This window comes from Thrips palmi, unplaced genomic scaffold (genome assembly GCF_012932325.1).
Source record: "Thrips palmi isolate BJ-2018 unplaced genomic scaffold, TpBJ-2018v1 HiC_scaffold_17, whole genome shotgun sequence".
Lineage (NCBI taxonomy): Eukaryota > Metazoa > Arthropoda > Insecta > Thysanoptera > Thripidae > Thrips > Thrips palmi.
In genome coordinates this window covers 8,139,927-8,156,807 of record NW_023144626.1, presented here as the reverse complement: position 1 = coordinate 8,156,807, position 16,881 = coordinate 8,139,927, and the positions used below count along the sequence as shown (strand labels likewise).

General features: G+C 63.0%; 1 protein-coding gene across 21 annotated transcripts in view; it reads left to right on the top strand.

The window, feature by feature from the left end:
* The first annotated feature begins 282 nt into the window (after positions 1-282).
* LOC117643887 (calcium/calmodulin-dependent protein kinase type II alpha chain) overlaps positions 283-16,881 on the top strand; it is a 69,335-nt gene continuing 52,736 nt past the window's right edge. For all 21 annotated transcript variants that reach the window (XR_004587648.1, XM_034383039.1, XM_034383032.1 and 18 more), the window contains exon 1: positions 283-624. Coding sequence is in view for 20 of the 21 variants with exons in the window: in XM_034383039.1 (XP_034238930.1) it covers positions 560-624 (65 nt within the window). In the remaining variant the exon portion in view is untranslated. The remainder of the gene's footprint in view (positions 625-16,881) is intronic.

The following is a 16,881-nucleotide window of genomic DNA, read 5'->3' as shown; positions in this document are numbered from 1 at the left end:
TGAAGTAAGCAGACAAAAAAAGCAATCAAATAGCAGACGACATGGAATATTTGCACACAACAGCTTAGCCAACCTTAATTTTCAAAAGTTGAAATACAGTGGCTTAGAGGTTGGATTTTCCAGGAGTAATGTGATTTTCGACTCATGAAAAGCACTAAAAGACATTATTAACGTAAGGACACGATGGGAAACATCACTTACTCTCTTTTTACGAATGAAACAATTGTTTTCAATCTATCACGACACTGTGCTTCTTCTGTTGGTACTGTCTGTCGTCTGCTCTTGAGCACTACGTTGTCAAGTCACATCCGAAAAACTTGTGTTTGATTTGCAAACGTACAGGTGGACTGTCTGAACCTTTAGTGTCAAGCCGTTTATTTTTTAACGTTAATACGCAGTGATCTGTTGGCCATCTGAAAAGTGTGTGCGGTTTGCAGAAGTGAGGCATGTGAGCATGCTTTGTATCGATCGACCGTGCCCGTCCCCGTCGTGTCCGTCGTCGAGCTCCTCAGCGTAGTTGTTGGGCTTTCAGTAGTGAAGGAACTCACAGTGATTCGGCATGGCTGCTCCCGCAGCTTGTACCCGTTTCAGTGATAACTATGACCTCAAGGAGGAGCTTGGAAAGTAAGTAGACGACCAACTACCGTTTGTCCAAATTTGGGGAGGATTCGTTGTCTCCGTGGGCCGGAATTTAATGTGCGCTAGTTGGCCGCAGGAGCAGGCAGGTCCTCCATTCCATTCCCTGTGCCCCATGCTCGTACCTGATCCCAACCCCAGCACCGGGCCCCCTGATACCCAAGTATACACGGTGTGCCCAAGTTGGTTAGGTTGAACAGAGGTGCTGTTATGTGTGTCCCACTGTGAAGATGATTTGTTGGGAGCCAAGATCCTTGGGCTGACATGATGTGTTATCTTTCTCTTGGTCATTTCTTTACCCAGTCATAAAATACAATAGGTTTAAATGTAATCTGACTTTGTGTTGCACATTTAAAAATTAATTGTCATTGTCATGTTCAGCTGACTTCCCTCAAATAACGCAACTATTCATCATAACCCTATTTCGTAACCACATTTTAGATTGCCTTTGTCAATTCATGGACACTTGAATTCAATCGACAGAATACTAACTATTTCTTTGACCATTCTTTTTGTCCTCGCAAATAAGCTACAGAAATTTTTTTTCTGTGAATGATGAAATGATGGTGTTCACCACCAGGTACTCATCTCAACGTTCATTTAACATGGTGATTTGGGAAAAAAAACTGCAACGTTAATTAATCAATATCATATCAATGTTTCTGATCTTGTTTACAATTTTAAGCATTCAGTTATTTGACAGGGATGACATTTTATGGTATGTGACCAAAAAAAAAGGCTAGGGGTAATGATGGTTGGACATTAAGATAAGAAACTGGGCAGAGGTGGTAGCAATGTGAAAGATGCATGGAAGCGAAGGTTACCGGCAATAATGACCTATTGCCGGACATCCTCATGGTATCTGGGAGGAGGTGGGGTGGGTTGTCGAGTGTCTTTGACTGGTAGTACTTTTAAGCCATGTGTGGTCTGATCTGGTGCGCTATAAAGGATGAGTACACTCTTCTATAGTAACGCTCAAATTTGTTTCCAGGCCTTCTCATTATTTTTTCAATATTTTTCTAAGCAAACTGTTTTGAAGTAAGAGTTTGAATTTTCTGTTTTTGTTGAACTGCCAAACAAAGATCTTTCTCTGACATGGATGTCGCTTGCAATGATGTTGTAGAAGTTTAAGACTCCTACAGTAACTATGCCTGGCTCAGTTTGAATCAAAGTCCTGATGGTACATGTATTGACCTACTTTCTAAGTCAGTGACAATGTAACTCAAGACATCCAATGTGATTTCTGACTACGGAGTATCTCATCAAATCACCCATCTCTTCCAAGTAAAATGTCCTGCATGTGAGAGCGGAACTACCACTTTGATCATGAAACACCGTGCGGTCAGCTTGCCACGCCAGCGATGAAGTTGATAGTTAACTCTGAGGGTGCCGGTGTCGGGTCTCTCACAGGACCCCTCTTTTTCACTTGTTTTCTGTTTGAAAAGTTATTATTAGTACAGACTGGGCGTTGACCTGCTTGCTGTTGAGGCCGTTTCGGGTGGAGGGGGCGGGGGAGGGGGCCGTGCGTTTGAATCCGCCGAGGATAATAAAGTGCGACTAGGGAGACGGAATGGGACAGACGAGGAGGGGGGGGGATGAGCGTGACCGGGAGGACGACGACGTGACGACGTTCGGGGTGGACTGGGCGGACGGTCGGCCGGGACGGTTGGCCGGGACGGCGCCGGCAGTGGAAAGTAGGGAAATTAGTGGTGTTTTATTCATGACCGCATCTGCACTGCACCCTCCTTCCCCTCGCCGGCCTCGGCATTGGGCCTCGGCATTGGGCCTCGCCTCCCCGCTCGCAGCCTCTATCCTTGGACCCCTCTCTCTTTCCTCGGTCCTTCCCCCGCCCCGCCACGGCGATGGGATGTGGAGCTAGCCCGCTCCGCTACATCCACCTGTAAGTTGGCTCCATTGTTCTCGCCGCTATTTGCTTTCTTTCGCCGACCCCCTCCCCTCCCCTCCCTTTGGCGGGCCCCCGCGGTGGCCCCCTCGTGCGGCGGCGTGCCCCAACGCTCTGCCCCACGCTAGGCTCGGCGAGCCAGGCGAGGGCACCGCCACCCACACCACCCCTCGGGCCACGACAAGGGTGGCGGGCAGGCAGGCAGCCCCCTGCTTCGAAGCTGCTCGAAGCGCCTCCCGCAACTTTGGCGCAAACGCCGCGTCGCTCTGCTAGGCGCTGCGCTCTGCCCGTCCCCGCTCTGCGTACTCCGCGTGCCTGGCGTGCTCGCCGCTCTGCGGTCGGGTCGGGTCGGGGGGCGTAGCCGGGCGTAGCCACCGCCAGCAGCGCGCGGGGTGGCGCAAAGTGCGGCGGCGCGGCACTTCGAGTGCGACCTGGAGCACGTCGCACGTCGGCGAGCTCACTCTGTCCGGACGGCGGCGTGCTCGATCGGCCGTCGCGCCTCCGAATGGAACGACAGGCGGCCCGGCCCGGCCAGGACGGCGGCGACGGCATGCGGAGTCTGGCTGTGGGTTGAGCCCCGCCCGCTCCGCCCGCTCCGCCCGCCGAGCCCCGCCCCTGGCCTTATTGCCTCGATGCGTAATGTATAGGCCTGGCTCCCCGCACCGCCCCTCCCGCAGGACGCGGCGGTCCAGCCCACCCCCTTACCTTCCACTCCACCTGCCGGGCTGCCACAGGCTGCCAGCCCACAGCACCCCTGTCTCCGGCACCTTTCCTGTGCGGCGAGTCGGGCGATTCCGCCGCCCGCACTTGTCTCTCTCGCACTCTTGCAGTGTGCCGTGGGGGTGTGAGGGAGAGAGAGAGCCTTGCCTGCCCTGCCCGAGCATTGGCACCCCCTTAGCAACCCTCTAGCCTCGCCTCGCCTCGCCCCGCCGCGGGCCGCGAGCCACCCGGACGGATTCTCCCCCAAACCGCGCGCATTCCGCCGCTCCGCCATTCCGCCCCTCCAAATTACCACCCCTCGCCGCCCCCTACCCCTTCTTGCCGCCCCCTCGCCGCCATTTACAACCCCTTCCGTTTTGCGCGCCTTTCCTGCCTTTGCGGCGTGGCGCGGCGTGGCGCCGTGGCCTCGACCTGTCGCTGGGGCAACCCTTTGCCGTCGCCAAGTTTTCGTTTGGGGCGCCCCGCCCCGCCCCGCCCCGCCCCGCCCCGCCCCGCCCCGCCCCGCCCCGCGTCATGCCTGGCTCGTTCGTTGGCCTCGAAGCGCCCGGAGCGCCGCCGCGGGCCTTGGGAGTGCGGGGCCTTGGGGCCACGCTGTCCGGGACACCCCTACCGGCCTGTCCGTCCGCGTCGACCCCCAAGGCGCCGATATGCAAACCCGCAACCCGTCATGCTGACGCGGCACGCCGCCTGCGGCGCAGTGCGGCGCGTCTCGGGGGGCAGTCTCCCCCATACATGCAGCAGGCTGCATTCCGGCGGGCATTCCCTGCGTCGCTCTGTCTCGCTCGCACCCGTGGGGCTGTGTGTGAGAAAGGCGGCGAAGCACTGTCTGAAATTAGTTTAGTTTCGGCGGTGCCGCCTATTCCGGTGTCCTGGCGCAACCGTGTTCACCGTGTACCGGGCGTGCCCACATGGAGTGCACGGTCCTGGCCGGCCACCAAGCGGATTGCTGCATGGCCACTCGGCAAATTGAGTTGAGCCCGTGCCGCGCGCGAACAGAGGGAAGAGGGAGAGAGGGAAGCGAGAGAGAGAGAGAGAGGAGGGGGGTTAATCCGGCCCACATTGGCCGGCGGCCGGCACGGGCCGATGAGGGTGACGAGGGCTAATAGAGCTTCTCTTCTCCGCCGCCCGGTCTTCTTCCTGGCCCTGCCTTGGTGTGCGTGCCGTGGCGTGCCTTGGCGCCCACACTGGCGGTGGCCGGCCGGTACGTATGGAGTTAGACGCAGCCTGGCGCTAAACTCGCCGCCCCGCCCCACAGGGCCCCACAGGGGGCTGAATGGAGTGGAGGGCGTCCATCTGGCCACGGCGTCGGCCTGGCTGCCCGTCTGGGCATGTAGACCGATTCCGAGCGGGAATCTCTCTCTCTCTCTCTCTCTCTCTCTCCGCAATACGGGACGCATCGTGCGAGTGAGTGCGAGAGAGACAGCGACCGAGCTGCCCGGGGCTCTTAAGGGCCTTCCTTGTCTTGCGCGCTGCAGCCATGGCTCGCTCGCTGGCTCGCCCTGCGCTATGTGGCCACGCCGCCACGCAACCCACCCCAACGCTATCCTCATTCTCGCTCGGCGCGCACGGCTCGGAGGTGAGCCGTGCCGTTCGCAGAGCGCAGAGCGCAGGCGGCGTACCGGTGGCGGCGCTCCCCTGCTCCCCGGCGGGGGCGTGGGGGCGTGGGGGCGGCGGGGGCGGCACGGCCAGGCATTATAAACTTACGAGGCTGTAGGCCCGGTTCGTTTGTCTTGATTTGGCCCCGAGGCGCACCGAGGCGGCAGCAGCGCTCTCTCTCTTTCTCTCGCTCTCGGTCTCCTTTCCTCTGTCTCCATCTCTCTCCCGGCGTCGCGGCGGACTTTGGCCTTTTATATTTCCTCTGCCAGCGAGCCCGGCGTGCTCTCTGCTCTCGCCGTGCATACTTGGGGCCTGGCGGCGCCGGCCGCACTGCAGACTGATTCCGAGAGTCGTTTTCCTCGCTCTGTCTCTCTCGCACTCATGGGGCCTCCCTTGTTGGTGCGAGAGAGAGAGACGGCTCTGCTAAGCTTGACGAGATGCCCCGCCGTGCCGCCGGCGCTGCGAAATGGCGAATGGCGCAATGCAGCGCGGAGAAGAACGGGCGGCCGCACCGCATCATCGCCACGGCCAGGTGCTTCCCTCCCTCTCTCTCCTTTCCTCTCATTGCTTTTGTTTTTTCTCTCTTTTTCCTTTCCCTCCCTGTTCCGGCGGCCGGGCGGACGTCGGAATAAATGGTCCGGGGCTCCAGGAGAAGGGCGGGAGTCCTAATGATTTGACCTGTCCGAGCCGGTCCGGCCCGATGGGGGAAGAAAACACGGCGGGGCGGGGCGGGGCGGGGCGGTCGCGATAGCGTAATCGGCTCGGCGCAGCGCTAGCGCCACCTGCCGCGCGTGTCAGTTGGGGGCGTTGCTCGTGTGTGGGTGTGTGTGAGGATGGGGGTGTGGAGGTATGATTGTGTGCCCATGTGCGCGCGCTCTCTCTCTCGTGTGTGTGTGTGGACTAGATGAAAGCACTCTCCGGCGCCTGTACTTTGATTGCTGGCGCCGGGTGGCGCCACAGAGAGATGCATAGTCGGCCAAGGGCGTCATGCCCCCCACCACCGCCCCCCGGCCGCGCCCCCCGCGCGATCCGCAACGAATTCTAATATCGTAATACCATATTTACTGTCGCCATAAATCCACCCCCATCCCCCTCCCCCTCCGCGTTGCACCTCGCTGCTCCTCCCCCACCCCCTACCCCCTCCCCCTTTTGCATCCCTTAATGGCATCGTTCTGTCACGCCGGCGTGGCGAGGCTGCGATCGAGAGAGAGGGGGGGGGGCACACAAAGGGGTGCGAAACGAGGCGCCGGCCACCTGTCATTGTGCCTGCAGGGCCTGCAGGGCTGCGCTATGCATAGCTTGTTATTAGCACGCCAAAAAATGACGATCATAAAAACGTGGCGTCACCATAAAAAAAAGACTTGTATTTGTGCGTGTGTGCGTCGTCGGCGTCCCGGCAACGCCGGTCCTTTTGTTGCTGTTGCTTTTGTTGTTGCCGGCCAGCGGCAGCCAGCGGGGTGGCCGTTGACGCGCTTACGCAACTCGTATTATTGGCTCGGCTGGCGAGCACTGGCGAGCCGACCTGGCTGGGCCATGGCTGGCCATGGCTGGCCGGTCGGATAAAGCCCGGCGGCTCGATAAAGGAAAGGACGCGCCGTCCTGTATCTCTCGTTTATCGCGTGTGTGTGCGTGCGTGCGTGGTGGAGGTGTAAATGGAGAGGCCCGCGCTGTCAATAAACGTGCCGCGTGAAGCTGGTGGGCCTGGTGGGGCTTTACACTGCATGGCCCGGTCGGCCATCGGCACACACACTTTGAGTGGCGCGCGGCGCGCTCGCGGACCGCCCCGCCGGGGACCGCCGGGGGGCGTCCTTGAATGACGTTGTCATTTTTTAGCCACACTTTGTTGACTCCTCTCCTACTTTTAAGTCGCCAGTCAGTCGAATGTTGCCGAGACAGTCAATACTGCTCGCGCTCTTTGATGCTCGCCGTCTCGCTCCCACTAGTGGGCCCACCGGCTCGGTCGCTGTGGCGGTGTCAGAGTTCGGTGGGTCGCTCCTGGCGTTCCGGCGGCGGGGAGCGCGCCCACAGCAGACTCATCTTCGCTCTGTCTCTCTCGCACCTTTAGGGGACGCCCCATGAGTGCGAGAGGGACAGAGCGACGACTCTCGGAACCAGGCCGCTGCTCGAAAGCGATGCCCACATCCGGGAGTTTGTTTTAATGATGAGCGCCTGGAATACCGTCAAAGGAAGTTGCGGCCCGGCTGTGTGTGCGCGCTCCATGCGCACGCGCGTCTCTGTGTGTGTGTGTTTACCGTGCGAGTCGGTGTGCGTGTAAGTGCCCACCTCGCTGCCGTGGACCCGTGCGGGGCCGCAGGGGCCGCGGGGTCCTGTCGGGGACGTGCCCCCTTGCCCCGCCGGGGCCGCGGTCGAGGTCGAGGCCGAGGCCTAGGCCGGCGCCGTGCCCCTGGTCGGGCCTGGTCGGGCCTGGTCGGGCCTGGGCGGGTTGGGCCGTGTTGTGTACTTGGAAGTTTGGCGCCGGGAATAATTGAAATTTCTAATCTTGCGCCGCAGGTAATTTGGGGAGAAAAGTTGGCCGCCCTGGGCGCGACCCGGGAACTTTGTTAGTGCAGGCGGGGCGGGGGCGGCGCGGCGCGGACAAGCCGGCGGGGGCAGGGGGATGTTGTTTTGCTATTTTGGCAGTAATGGCCAGACGCGGGGGAGGGGAGCGACCTTCCCACGAGCAGCAGGCTGATCCCGCTGTCTCTCTTGCACCTATACGGGACGCCCCGTGAGTGCGAGAGAGACAGCACGTCGAAGACGACTCTCGGAATCAGTCTGCAGGGGCGGGGCCGGGGGCCGGCGGGGAAGTTACTCGTCCGGGGAGCTCGTCATTTTCCAGTGGCGGCGCCCCGGTCCCGTTCGGCGCTGCATGCGAAATGGCGCTAGGGCTTTTGCAACTTAGCGTTATTGGCACGTCGCGTCCCCCAGGCCGCCAGGCTGCCGGGCCCCCCAGGACCTCAGGGACGGGGGCTTCTCCTCCTGCCCGAGGACACGCCCCGCGGCCTGCGGGGCGTGTCGCCGCGCCGTCTCTCTCGCGTCCTCACGGCACGCCCCATGAGTGCGAGAGAGACAGCGACTACCGCTCGGCGCGGTCGGCGGCGCCTCACCTGCGTGTCTGGCAGTGTGGGCGCCTCGCCGCCTCGCGCACGTGCTCCTCGACCTTCGCCTGCGCGGCGCGGCGCGGCTCAGCGCGGCTTGACTCGCGGCGGCCGAAACGAGAAGGAGGAGCAAAAAGGAGGCGGCCGCGACGGAGGCGGAAAAAGTGGGTCTCTCTGGCGGCGCGTCGAACTTGCGCTGCTTGCGCGCGCCTGTGGCGGATCGGCGGCTTTTATTGATGGCACCGCCGCCTCGCCGCCAGCAGACTGATTCCGAGAGTCGTCGCTCTGTCTCTCTCGCACCCATGGGGCGTCCCGTATCGGTGCGAGAGAGACAGAGCGACGAAAACGACTCTCGGAATCAGTCTGCTGGGCTCGCGGCTGGGCGCCACTCCACGCCACTTTACGCTCCGCCGTGCGTCTATTGGCTTATTGATTGGCACGCGGTGCTTGGGCAGGACCTCGAGACGGAGAGTCGTTTTCGTCGCGCCGTCTCTTTCGCTATACACGGGAGGCCCCGTGAGTGCGAGAGAGACGGTGGAATGTCTGCAGCGCGACGTTCGACAGAGCGCGCCGCGGCCGGCGGGCATTCGCTCCGCAATCTCATTCCTGCAGCGTTATCTTTCTGAAGCGCATATTTCCTGCTTTTAATCGGTGTTTTTTCGTGCGTGAGTGAGAGTTTACTCTGTCTGGAAACAAACTGTGCTGTTTGGAAACGTTGGTGAAAGTTTTCAAATCATAGTCGAGTATTTTCCCGTGGTGTTTTTCCAATGTTTTTCTACACTTACAGTGTGGAAAATTCCTGGAATATGTGCTGGCGTGTGCGGCGTCGTCTGTTGGCGCGCGACGCGCTGCCTGATTGGTTGCGAGCGCGGCGCTGGCGGATGGACTTTCCGACTGTGTATGACGTGTAGGCCGCGGGGACGTCGGGGCCCCGTTCTGTCAAACGGCCGGCTTGTATTATTCAAGAGGCCTCCAGGCTGGAGGCTCCAGGGCTCCAGGGCTCCAGGGCTCCAGGGCTCCAGGGTCCTGCCGCGCCAGCATCGCCGCGCTGGATTTGCCTGTTGTAGTGTAGCGCCTGGTGGAGCCCCGGGCCGGGGCCCCGGCGCGGACCGCTGGGCCCCGGACGGCCCCGGACGGCCCCGGATGATGAAAGGATCTGGGGGCTCACGTTCGTCCCGGGAGGCACTCGTGGGCTATCGCGATGGGACGGGACGGACCCATTGACTCACCGACTGCAGACTGATTCCGAGAGTCGTTGTCGTCGCTCTGTCTGGGATGTACGAGGCGTCCCTTTACGGTGCGAGAGAGACAGAGCGACGGAAACGACTGTCGGGGTGAGTCCGCTGGACTTGCCAAAGCCGAACCCCTCCGCCTGGCGCTTGGCGTCCGCGTGAGTCCGCGTCAGCCGTGCCCACACCCTCGCCGCCCCGACACTAATGGTTCAAAACATACACAAAAGCCGCCCAGGGCACGCCCAGGGCACGCCAGTGCGCCGGCCGTGGCCCAGGAGTCTTGATTCCGAGTTGGTCGCTCAGTCTCTCCCGTGAGTGCGAGAGAGACGGCGAGCGCCTCTGTTGGGAATCAGCCGGCAGGAGGAGAAGGCCGCGGTTCAGGAGGGGGGCGTCAGTAAATATAGGCGGCGTGCCTTTGCTAAAATTAGTGGGCCACGGCCTGGTTGATTGCGAGCGGGGCGGCCAGGTCAACAATCACTGCGCCTACCTCAGGCCAGTTCAGGCGGACGCACATCTGGACAAGTTTAAAATGAGGTGTGTACATTCCGAGCATGCCTGCGGTCCATGCCCGCGCCGAGACTGCTCGCTGAGACACGAGTGCTGGGTCCTTAAGTTGCGGCGGGTACATCGAGGTGCTCAAGACGAGGACAGGGCGGGCTTACTTGATAGGTATGCAGCAGCAGACCGATTCCATCCAGGTCGGTTTCGTCGCCGTGTCTGTCTCGAACTCGTGGGGCGTCCCGTATAGGTGCGAGAGAGACCGAGCGACGAAAACGACTCGTTGAATCATTCTGCAGAAAGGTCACGAAGGGTGCAGGGGAGGGGCGCTCCTACCCCTCACTCCTTGTTCCTTCGATTCCCCTCCCCCCCCCCACCTTCACCGCCCAGCAAAAAGGGGAAAAGGGTTGGCCTTGGCTCGCGCGCGTCCTGGACCGTCCTGGCCATCCTGGACAGCACTTTCATTTAATTATAGCCGCCTCCGGGGCACATTCGGAGCACTTTGGAGGACTGCCGTTCCCTCCAGAGCGATTCCGGACGGCGCTATCGTCGCTCTGTCGCTCTTGCGCCGCCGCCACGGGACGCATCATGAGTGCGAGAGGGACGGAGCGACGGAAGCACTTTCGAGTGGGTCCGCAGCTTCCGACCGCCGCGGTCCACGCGCGGGCCGCAAAGTCAACGGCATGAATGGATTGGCGCCGACGGCGAGGTGCGAGTTTGGCCTCGCACACCGCGTCGACGGCGAGGTGCTAGTTTGGCCTCGGACACCGCGTTGACGGTGAGGTGCGAGTTTGGCCTCGGACACCGCGTTGACGGCGAGGTGCGAGTTTGGCCTCGCACACCGCGTCGACGGCGAGGTGCGAGTTTGGCCTCGGACACCGCGCCGACCCGAGCCGCCCCGATCCGCCGCGAGACGGAGGCCCTTATCGTGCTGCCCGCTGGTCGCTGCTCGTCCCGTCCGAGTCCGTCGTCCCATTGGCCGGCTGCTTTATCTGCGGCGATGCGGCAACGCTTGCAGCGCGCTGCACATTGCACCGCTATCTATCGCGCGCCGCAGTCTCAGTGCTTCCGTCGCTCTGTCTCTCTCGCACTCCCTTGGTGTTCCGTAGCGGTGCGAGAAAGATAGAGTGGCGGCTGCACTGCGCGGAATCACTCCTGCAGGCTGACCTAGGTCCTAGGTCACGGCGGAAGGGGCGATGCTTGCTCAGCCTCACCTCGTCGGCGCAGTGCATTGATTCCGTTAGTCGTTTTCGTCGCTCTGTCTCTCTCCGCCCCATCCCATGAGTGCGAGAGAGACAGAGTGACGAAAACGACTCTTGGAATAAGTACACAGTGACGGTGCGGGCACTGACCCCGCGCTTGACGCTTTGCGCGGGGCGCGGTCGGCGCGGGGCGCGGTCGCGCACTTGAGGGGCTGCGCGAGGCTCAAGGCGCGCCCTCGCGGCCCGGGTCATCATTCCCGTCATGCCGCACCGCGCCAGGTTGTCTCCTACTTGCACTTGTTGCTCTGGCCGCCCCGCCCCGCCCTGCGCTCCGCTGCTGCCGCTGCTATCAATCACTCTGCACGCGCCAAACCGCCCCGCCCCGCCCCGCGTGCCGCCCCGCGTTCATCGTCACTCCTCTGGAAGTGAAGACGGTCGTCCTTGGAGGAAAGTTCTCCGGTCGGCGTCGTCGCCCACCGCCTCGTCTCGCCCCGCTGGACTCCAGCCTTTCTCGAGTGCGAGCCTCGCGCGAGTTTGGCGCCGCCAGAAGTTGTTGTTGGCGCTTGTCGTGCTCTTGTTGGAGCTGTTGGGGACGTGCCTCACGCGTAGGCTTCAATGGGGCGGCACGACGATGGCCTGGCGGAAGGAGGGAGGGGTGAGGACGCCCCGCTCGGCCGGGGGGGGGGGGGCGTCGCGGCCCCTGCGCGGCCTGGCGTGTCGCTGGCGTGTCGCTGGCGCGCGGCGGCCTGGCCTTTTGATGCGAGGAAGGCAATTTGGCAGCGGGGGCCCCGCGCCCCGCACTGCTCCGCGCCCCGCGCAAAGGGAAGGCCCGCGAGGGCGGCATCGCTCTCGACGCGCTGACAGTGGCGTCTGCGTGGGTCAGCAGACTGATTCCGAGAGATTCGTTTCCGTCGCTCCGTCGCTCTCGCACCCACACGGGACGCCCCTCGAGTGCGAGAGAGACAGCGACGAAAACGACTCTCTCTGAATCAGTCTGCTGTGCCTTTTCGGTCCAGTATTTGCCGCGGCTTTCGCAGCGTGGCGTTTTTGGGGCAGGGTGCGCGTCCCGCTGTTCGTTAATGGGTGGCCCGGGGGGAGGGGAGGGGAGGGGGTAGGTGGATAAGCAGGCGAAGCCGGCCTGCGCGGGACATGACTGGTTTAGCGGCGGGCTCGCCCTCTTCCTCAGAGCACGGCCCGGCCGGCCCGGCGCCGGGGGCAGCTTTCCTTCCTTTTTTGTTTATTTGGGGATCAAGTGTGCCTTTAAGGAAAAATTCGGGGCGAAAAATGAAGACGATGATTATGATGGAGGGAGGGAGGGAGGAGGCGGGGTTACTTTAATGGGGCGGTTTATAAAAACACGAAAAGGAAAAGGAAGGAAACGCGTTTCTGGCGCCCCAAGGGCGTTGCGCCGACTCGACGAAAAATGTAGGCCAGAGAACTAACTTAGGTCAGGAAATGAAACGGGAGAAAGTTTGGGCGTTTTGGAAAGCCGTCGCCCAGCGTCTTGGCCGCGCCGCACTTGCTTGGCAGTCTGCGGGGTGATGTTGTGCTGACGTGTAGCAGTGGCGGCGCATCGGGAAGTGGAGGAGAGAGAGAGAGGGGGGCGGGGGCGGGGGGCAGTCCTCTCAGTGTGGTGCTGTCCTGCCATTTCCACGCGCCTACCTGTCCGGCAGTGGGTGAGACGTGGGCGCCCACAAGAGAAGGGGGGGGGGGTACTCCGCAGTCTGGAGAGCAGAGTGAGTGGTTGCACGCAAAGCCGCATTGAAAAGCGGTCCGAAAAGAGAAGCCTACTGTGCATTAAAATATCGGGGTCACCGCCCTGCCCTCAATGGACCCATGTGTCTTGTGCAGAATCTGCCCTTTTTTCCGCCGCCCGGCTGCCCGGCTCGGCCACCCCCACCACCACCACGACCTCCGCTCCGTCCTCCCGGCCGCCATGGTCGATGCGGACTCCAGGGCATAAATTGGCGAAAATGAAAACACGAGCCTCTGGCTTCATAAATCTAGGCGTTGTGTGTGTATGTGTGTGTGCGCGCGCTCACGCCGCGGGGGGCTGGGGCAAGGGCGAGGGGGCTGGACTGTGGTGTAGAGGCCCGAAGGCCTTGCTTTGCGGCGCGGCACACACGCACACACACACACACACACACTCACACACACTCACGGATTTCTGCGGTTGCGACACCGCACGCATGTGATGTGGCCGCGTGGATTGTTGTCCGCGTTGCTCGGCGTTGCCCGCCTGCCTGCCTGCCAGCCAGCCAGCGTGGTGGTGGCTGTCCAGGCCTGAAACGCGGGCTGCCAGACTAGACCCGTCAACTAGACCCCCTGGAATTACCTCCGGCGCACTCTGGCCTGGCGCCATGATGTGCTACGGCGCCCACCCCACCCTGCCTGCCCCTTCCCACCGGGCTGAGCTGGGACCCCCTGGCCGGGACCCCCTGGCCGGGACCCCCTGGCCGGGACCCCCTGGCCGGGACCCCCTGGCCGGGACCCCCTGGCCGGGACCCCTGGCCGGGACCCCCTGGCCGGGACCCCCTGGCCGGGACCCCCTGGCCGGGACCCCCTGGCCGGGACCCCCTGGCCGGGACCCCCTGGCCGGGACCCCCTGGCCGGGACCCCCTGGCCGGGACCCCCTGGCCGGGACCCCCTGGCCGGGACCCCCTGGCCGGGACCCCTGGCCGGACCCCTGGCCGGACCCTGGCCGGGACCCCTGGCCGGGACCCCCTGGCCGGGACCCCCTGGCCGGGACCCCCTGGCCGGGACCCCCTGGCCGGGACCCCCTCTCGCAGGGCCCCGCCATGATAGGGGTGGGAGCACTGGGAGCCTAGTCGGTCGGCAGGCTAAGTCATGGCGGCTGGCCTGTTGCCAAGTCGGATGGCGGCGACCTGCCGACGGACAGGCGGACGGACGGACAGACAGACAGACGGATGGATGGATGGATGGGGAAGCACACAGTGGGTCTGTGTGCCCGCGTGCCCGGCCGCTCCGCGCTCGCACACGGCCGTTGCTGGACACGTGTGCAATTGGTTCGTTCGATCGGCCGGCCAGAGCCAGCAGACTGATTCCGAGAGTCGTTTCGTCGCTCTGTCTCCCTCGCACTCAGAGGGCGCCCCGCCGCGGTGCCAGAGAGAGACAGAGGGAATCAGTCTGCAAGCCTCGTGTTGTACACGTTGCTCGGCGCGTTCCAGACGGCAGCAGCGGCCTCGGCTGGTTGGCTAAAACGGAGGCAAATGGAGCGAACTGGAGAAGCTGGGGGAAGGGGGGGGGGGGGCTGGCTGGCCTGCGGTGGTGCGGTGCGACGCTCCGCGACGCTCCCCCGGGACTGTGGGGTCTCTCAGGTGTCGCTCCCGCCTGCCATTCCACCAGCCCCATCAATCAGCCGGCTCTGCATCTTGCGCGTCTCGCGCGACGCGAAGAAACAGATGGGGCCCCCGCCACCCCCACCGCCTGTGACCCCTGCAGGGGCCCGCGGCTCGCTCGCCCGCGGTGCTGGGGGCGTGGGGTGGGGCCGTGGGGCTGTGCGGCCCGCGAGGCGGTGTGGGGCGTTTGGCGCAGTGCACCTAGCGGGGCGTGGTTGGTAGCACTGTCCTGGCATTTGCTGTGCCCTCGGCTGTGCCCCACCACTACACCCTACACCCGCCACGCCACGCCGCCGGCTTTCGGCTTTTGTCTCGCAGGCCGCCAACTTGCTGTTGACAGCCACTTTGGAAGCCACGGCGAGGCGAGGCGAGGCCACGCGGCCACGCCACTGCAAGTCTGGAGCTGGACCGCTCGCTGGAGCGCCCGCCGAAGGTCGGGTAGGCAATGCGCCGGGCGGGCTGTGCGACGGGACTGCCTATCCCGCCTTCTGCAGGCTGGAGCGGTGGAGGTGCAGTGTACACAGCACTGTGGCTGGAGTGGAGGCGGGTCTCTCGGGCTGGCTGCAGGCTGACTGGCTGGCTGGCTGATGCCTGGCTGTTGGCTGGGCTCCCCGCTCCCCGGGCAGACATTTCGTGTCGAGCCGGCGAGCGCCATGGAAGTCACGAGAGTGATTTAACTCCCGCGTGCGCCGCCGCCCCGACCTCTCTCTCTCTCTCTCTCTCCTCTCTCTCTCACTCTCTCTCTCACTCTCTCTCTCACTCTCTCTCACTCTCTCTCTCTCTCTCTCTCTCTCTCTCTCTCTCTCTCTCTCGCTCTCACTCTCACTCCTACAGTTCTCCGCGAGCACTCTCGCAGTGTTCGCGCTCTCTTTCCCCGGGACAGTGTCTGTGTGTGCGCGACATTCTGACGCCCCCTCCCCACCCCTCTCCTTTCATTTGGTTGGCCAGGCTTCGCCAGGCTCGGCCGGGCCGTGGCATGCACCCAATGGCAATACGCCACCAAGTAACGAATGGCCCGGCGAGGCGAGCCATCTTTGCTGTTGCTTTTGTCGGTTATTCCTTTTCGCGGCGCCCCACTCTTTGTTTTGATTTTGTTATTTTTTATCTGTGTCTTTTCCCTCTCCTTTTATATTCGGAGCGCCGGAGGCTTATTGCTGTCGCGCACTCCGGTGCGGTCATTGTTTGATTGGCATCGGAAAATGTTGGGAGGCGTGCCGCGTGCGTGCCGCGCGCATTGTTCGGCTCGCCGTTTGCCGCGCTCGCCGCGCTCGCCCCGCTGAATTATAAAGCGCGCTGGCCGCGCTAGCCCCGGCCAGGGCCCCGGCAGCCCCGCGGAGTGGGGCGATGGACGATCTTTCCGAACAGTGCTACGTCGCGCTGTCTCTCTCGCGCCCCCACGGGACGCCGCCGCGGGGCGTGAGTGCGAGAGAGACAGCGCGACGAGGCCGGCCCGCGGCCGAACGAGGCGTGTGTTTGCTCGCCCCGCCTGGCGGCCCGGCGGCGCGGCCCGTCACGCGGTACCCGAAAGACAAAAGGCCAGGCCGGCCCGAAATTCGCGTGATTGAATTCGCACGAGTAAATGTCAAACACCTGTAAATTAGATTTCCCGGGCGGGCTCTGCTCCCACAGTTCCCGCCTCCCGCTCGGCGCGGGCGGTGGGGCGGTCCCGGTTCGACCACGTCCTCGGGGCGCTGTTGGGACACGCCCCCTGTCGTCGTCCCCCGCCCCCCAATCTCCAGAAGACTGATTCCGAGAGTCGTTTCCGTCTCTCTCGTACTCGAGGGGCGTTTCGCACAGGTGCGAGAGAGACGGAGCGACGAAAAGGACTCTCGCAATCAGTCCGCAGGGCGCGAGAGAAAGACGGATAGACGCTCATTGGTCTTGCGGGGCGGCAACCACTGCCGTCTGATCCGCAGTTTATTCACTGTACGCCCCCGCTGCCACTGCCGCCGCCCCCGTTGCCGCCCCCACGAGCCCCGTTGCCTCGCATAGTGTGAGCGAATGGGGAAAATGGTGGCCAGGGCACGGCCGGGCACGGCAGGCCGGGGGGTGGGGGCGACGACTCCGCCGACGCACCCCGAATGTTAAGTCAGCACGGTGGGGCCGGCAGGCCGGCAGCCATGCGGCAGCCAGGCACGCACCCTTGAACAGGGTCGGGGGCAGGGGCTGCGAGGCCGCGCGGTGGCGGGGCGTGGCGGGGCGTGGCGGGGCGTGGCGGGGCGTAGCGCGCTGGGGTGGGGCTGCTGGGGACTCGGCTATTGTGTGCCAAAAGATGGCCAGCACCGCTTCCTCAGCATTACCGCGGCCTGCCTGCCTGGCACCCTTTCTCGAGCCCCTCTCAGTGTATGGCGCGGCCCCTCTGCCAGAGGCGTTCTAGCCGCTCTAGCCCGCAGGCCACTGTCTCGGCCAGCAAAAGAAAGTGGGAAAAAATACCGGATGGAATCCCAGGCCGAATCCCTGACCGGAATCCCCCTGACCGGAATTCCCTGACCGAAATACCTCTGACCGGAACTCCCCTGACCGGAATCCCCGACCGAAATTCCAAGCGTTATCCCTGACAGAATGCAAATGGTAGCCCAGTTTCACTTTGCGATGAGTTGACGGCTGGACGCGGTGCGCCTTGCGGTGTGCCGCATG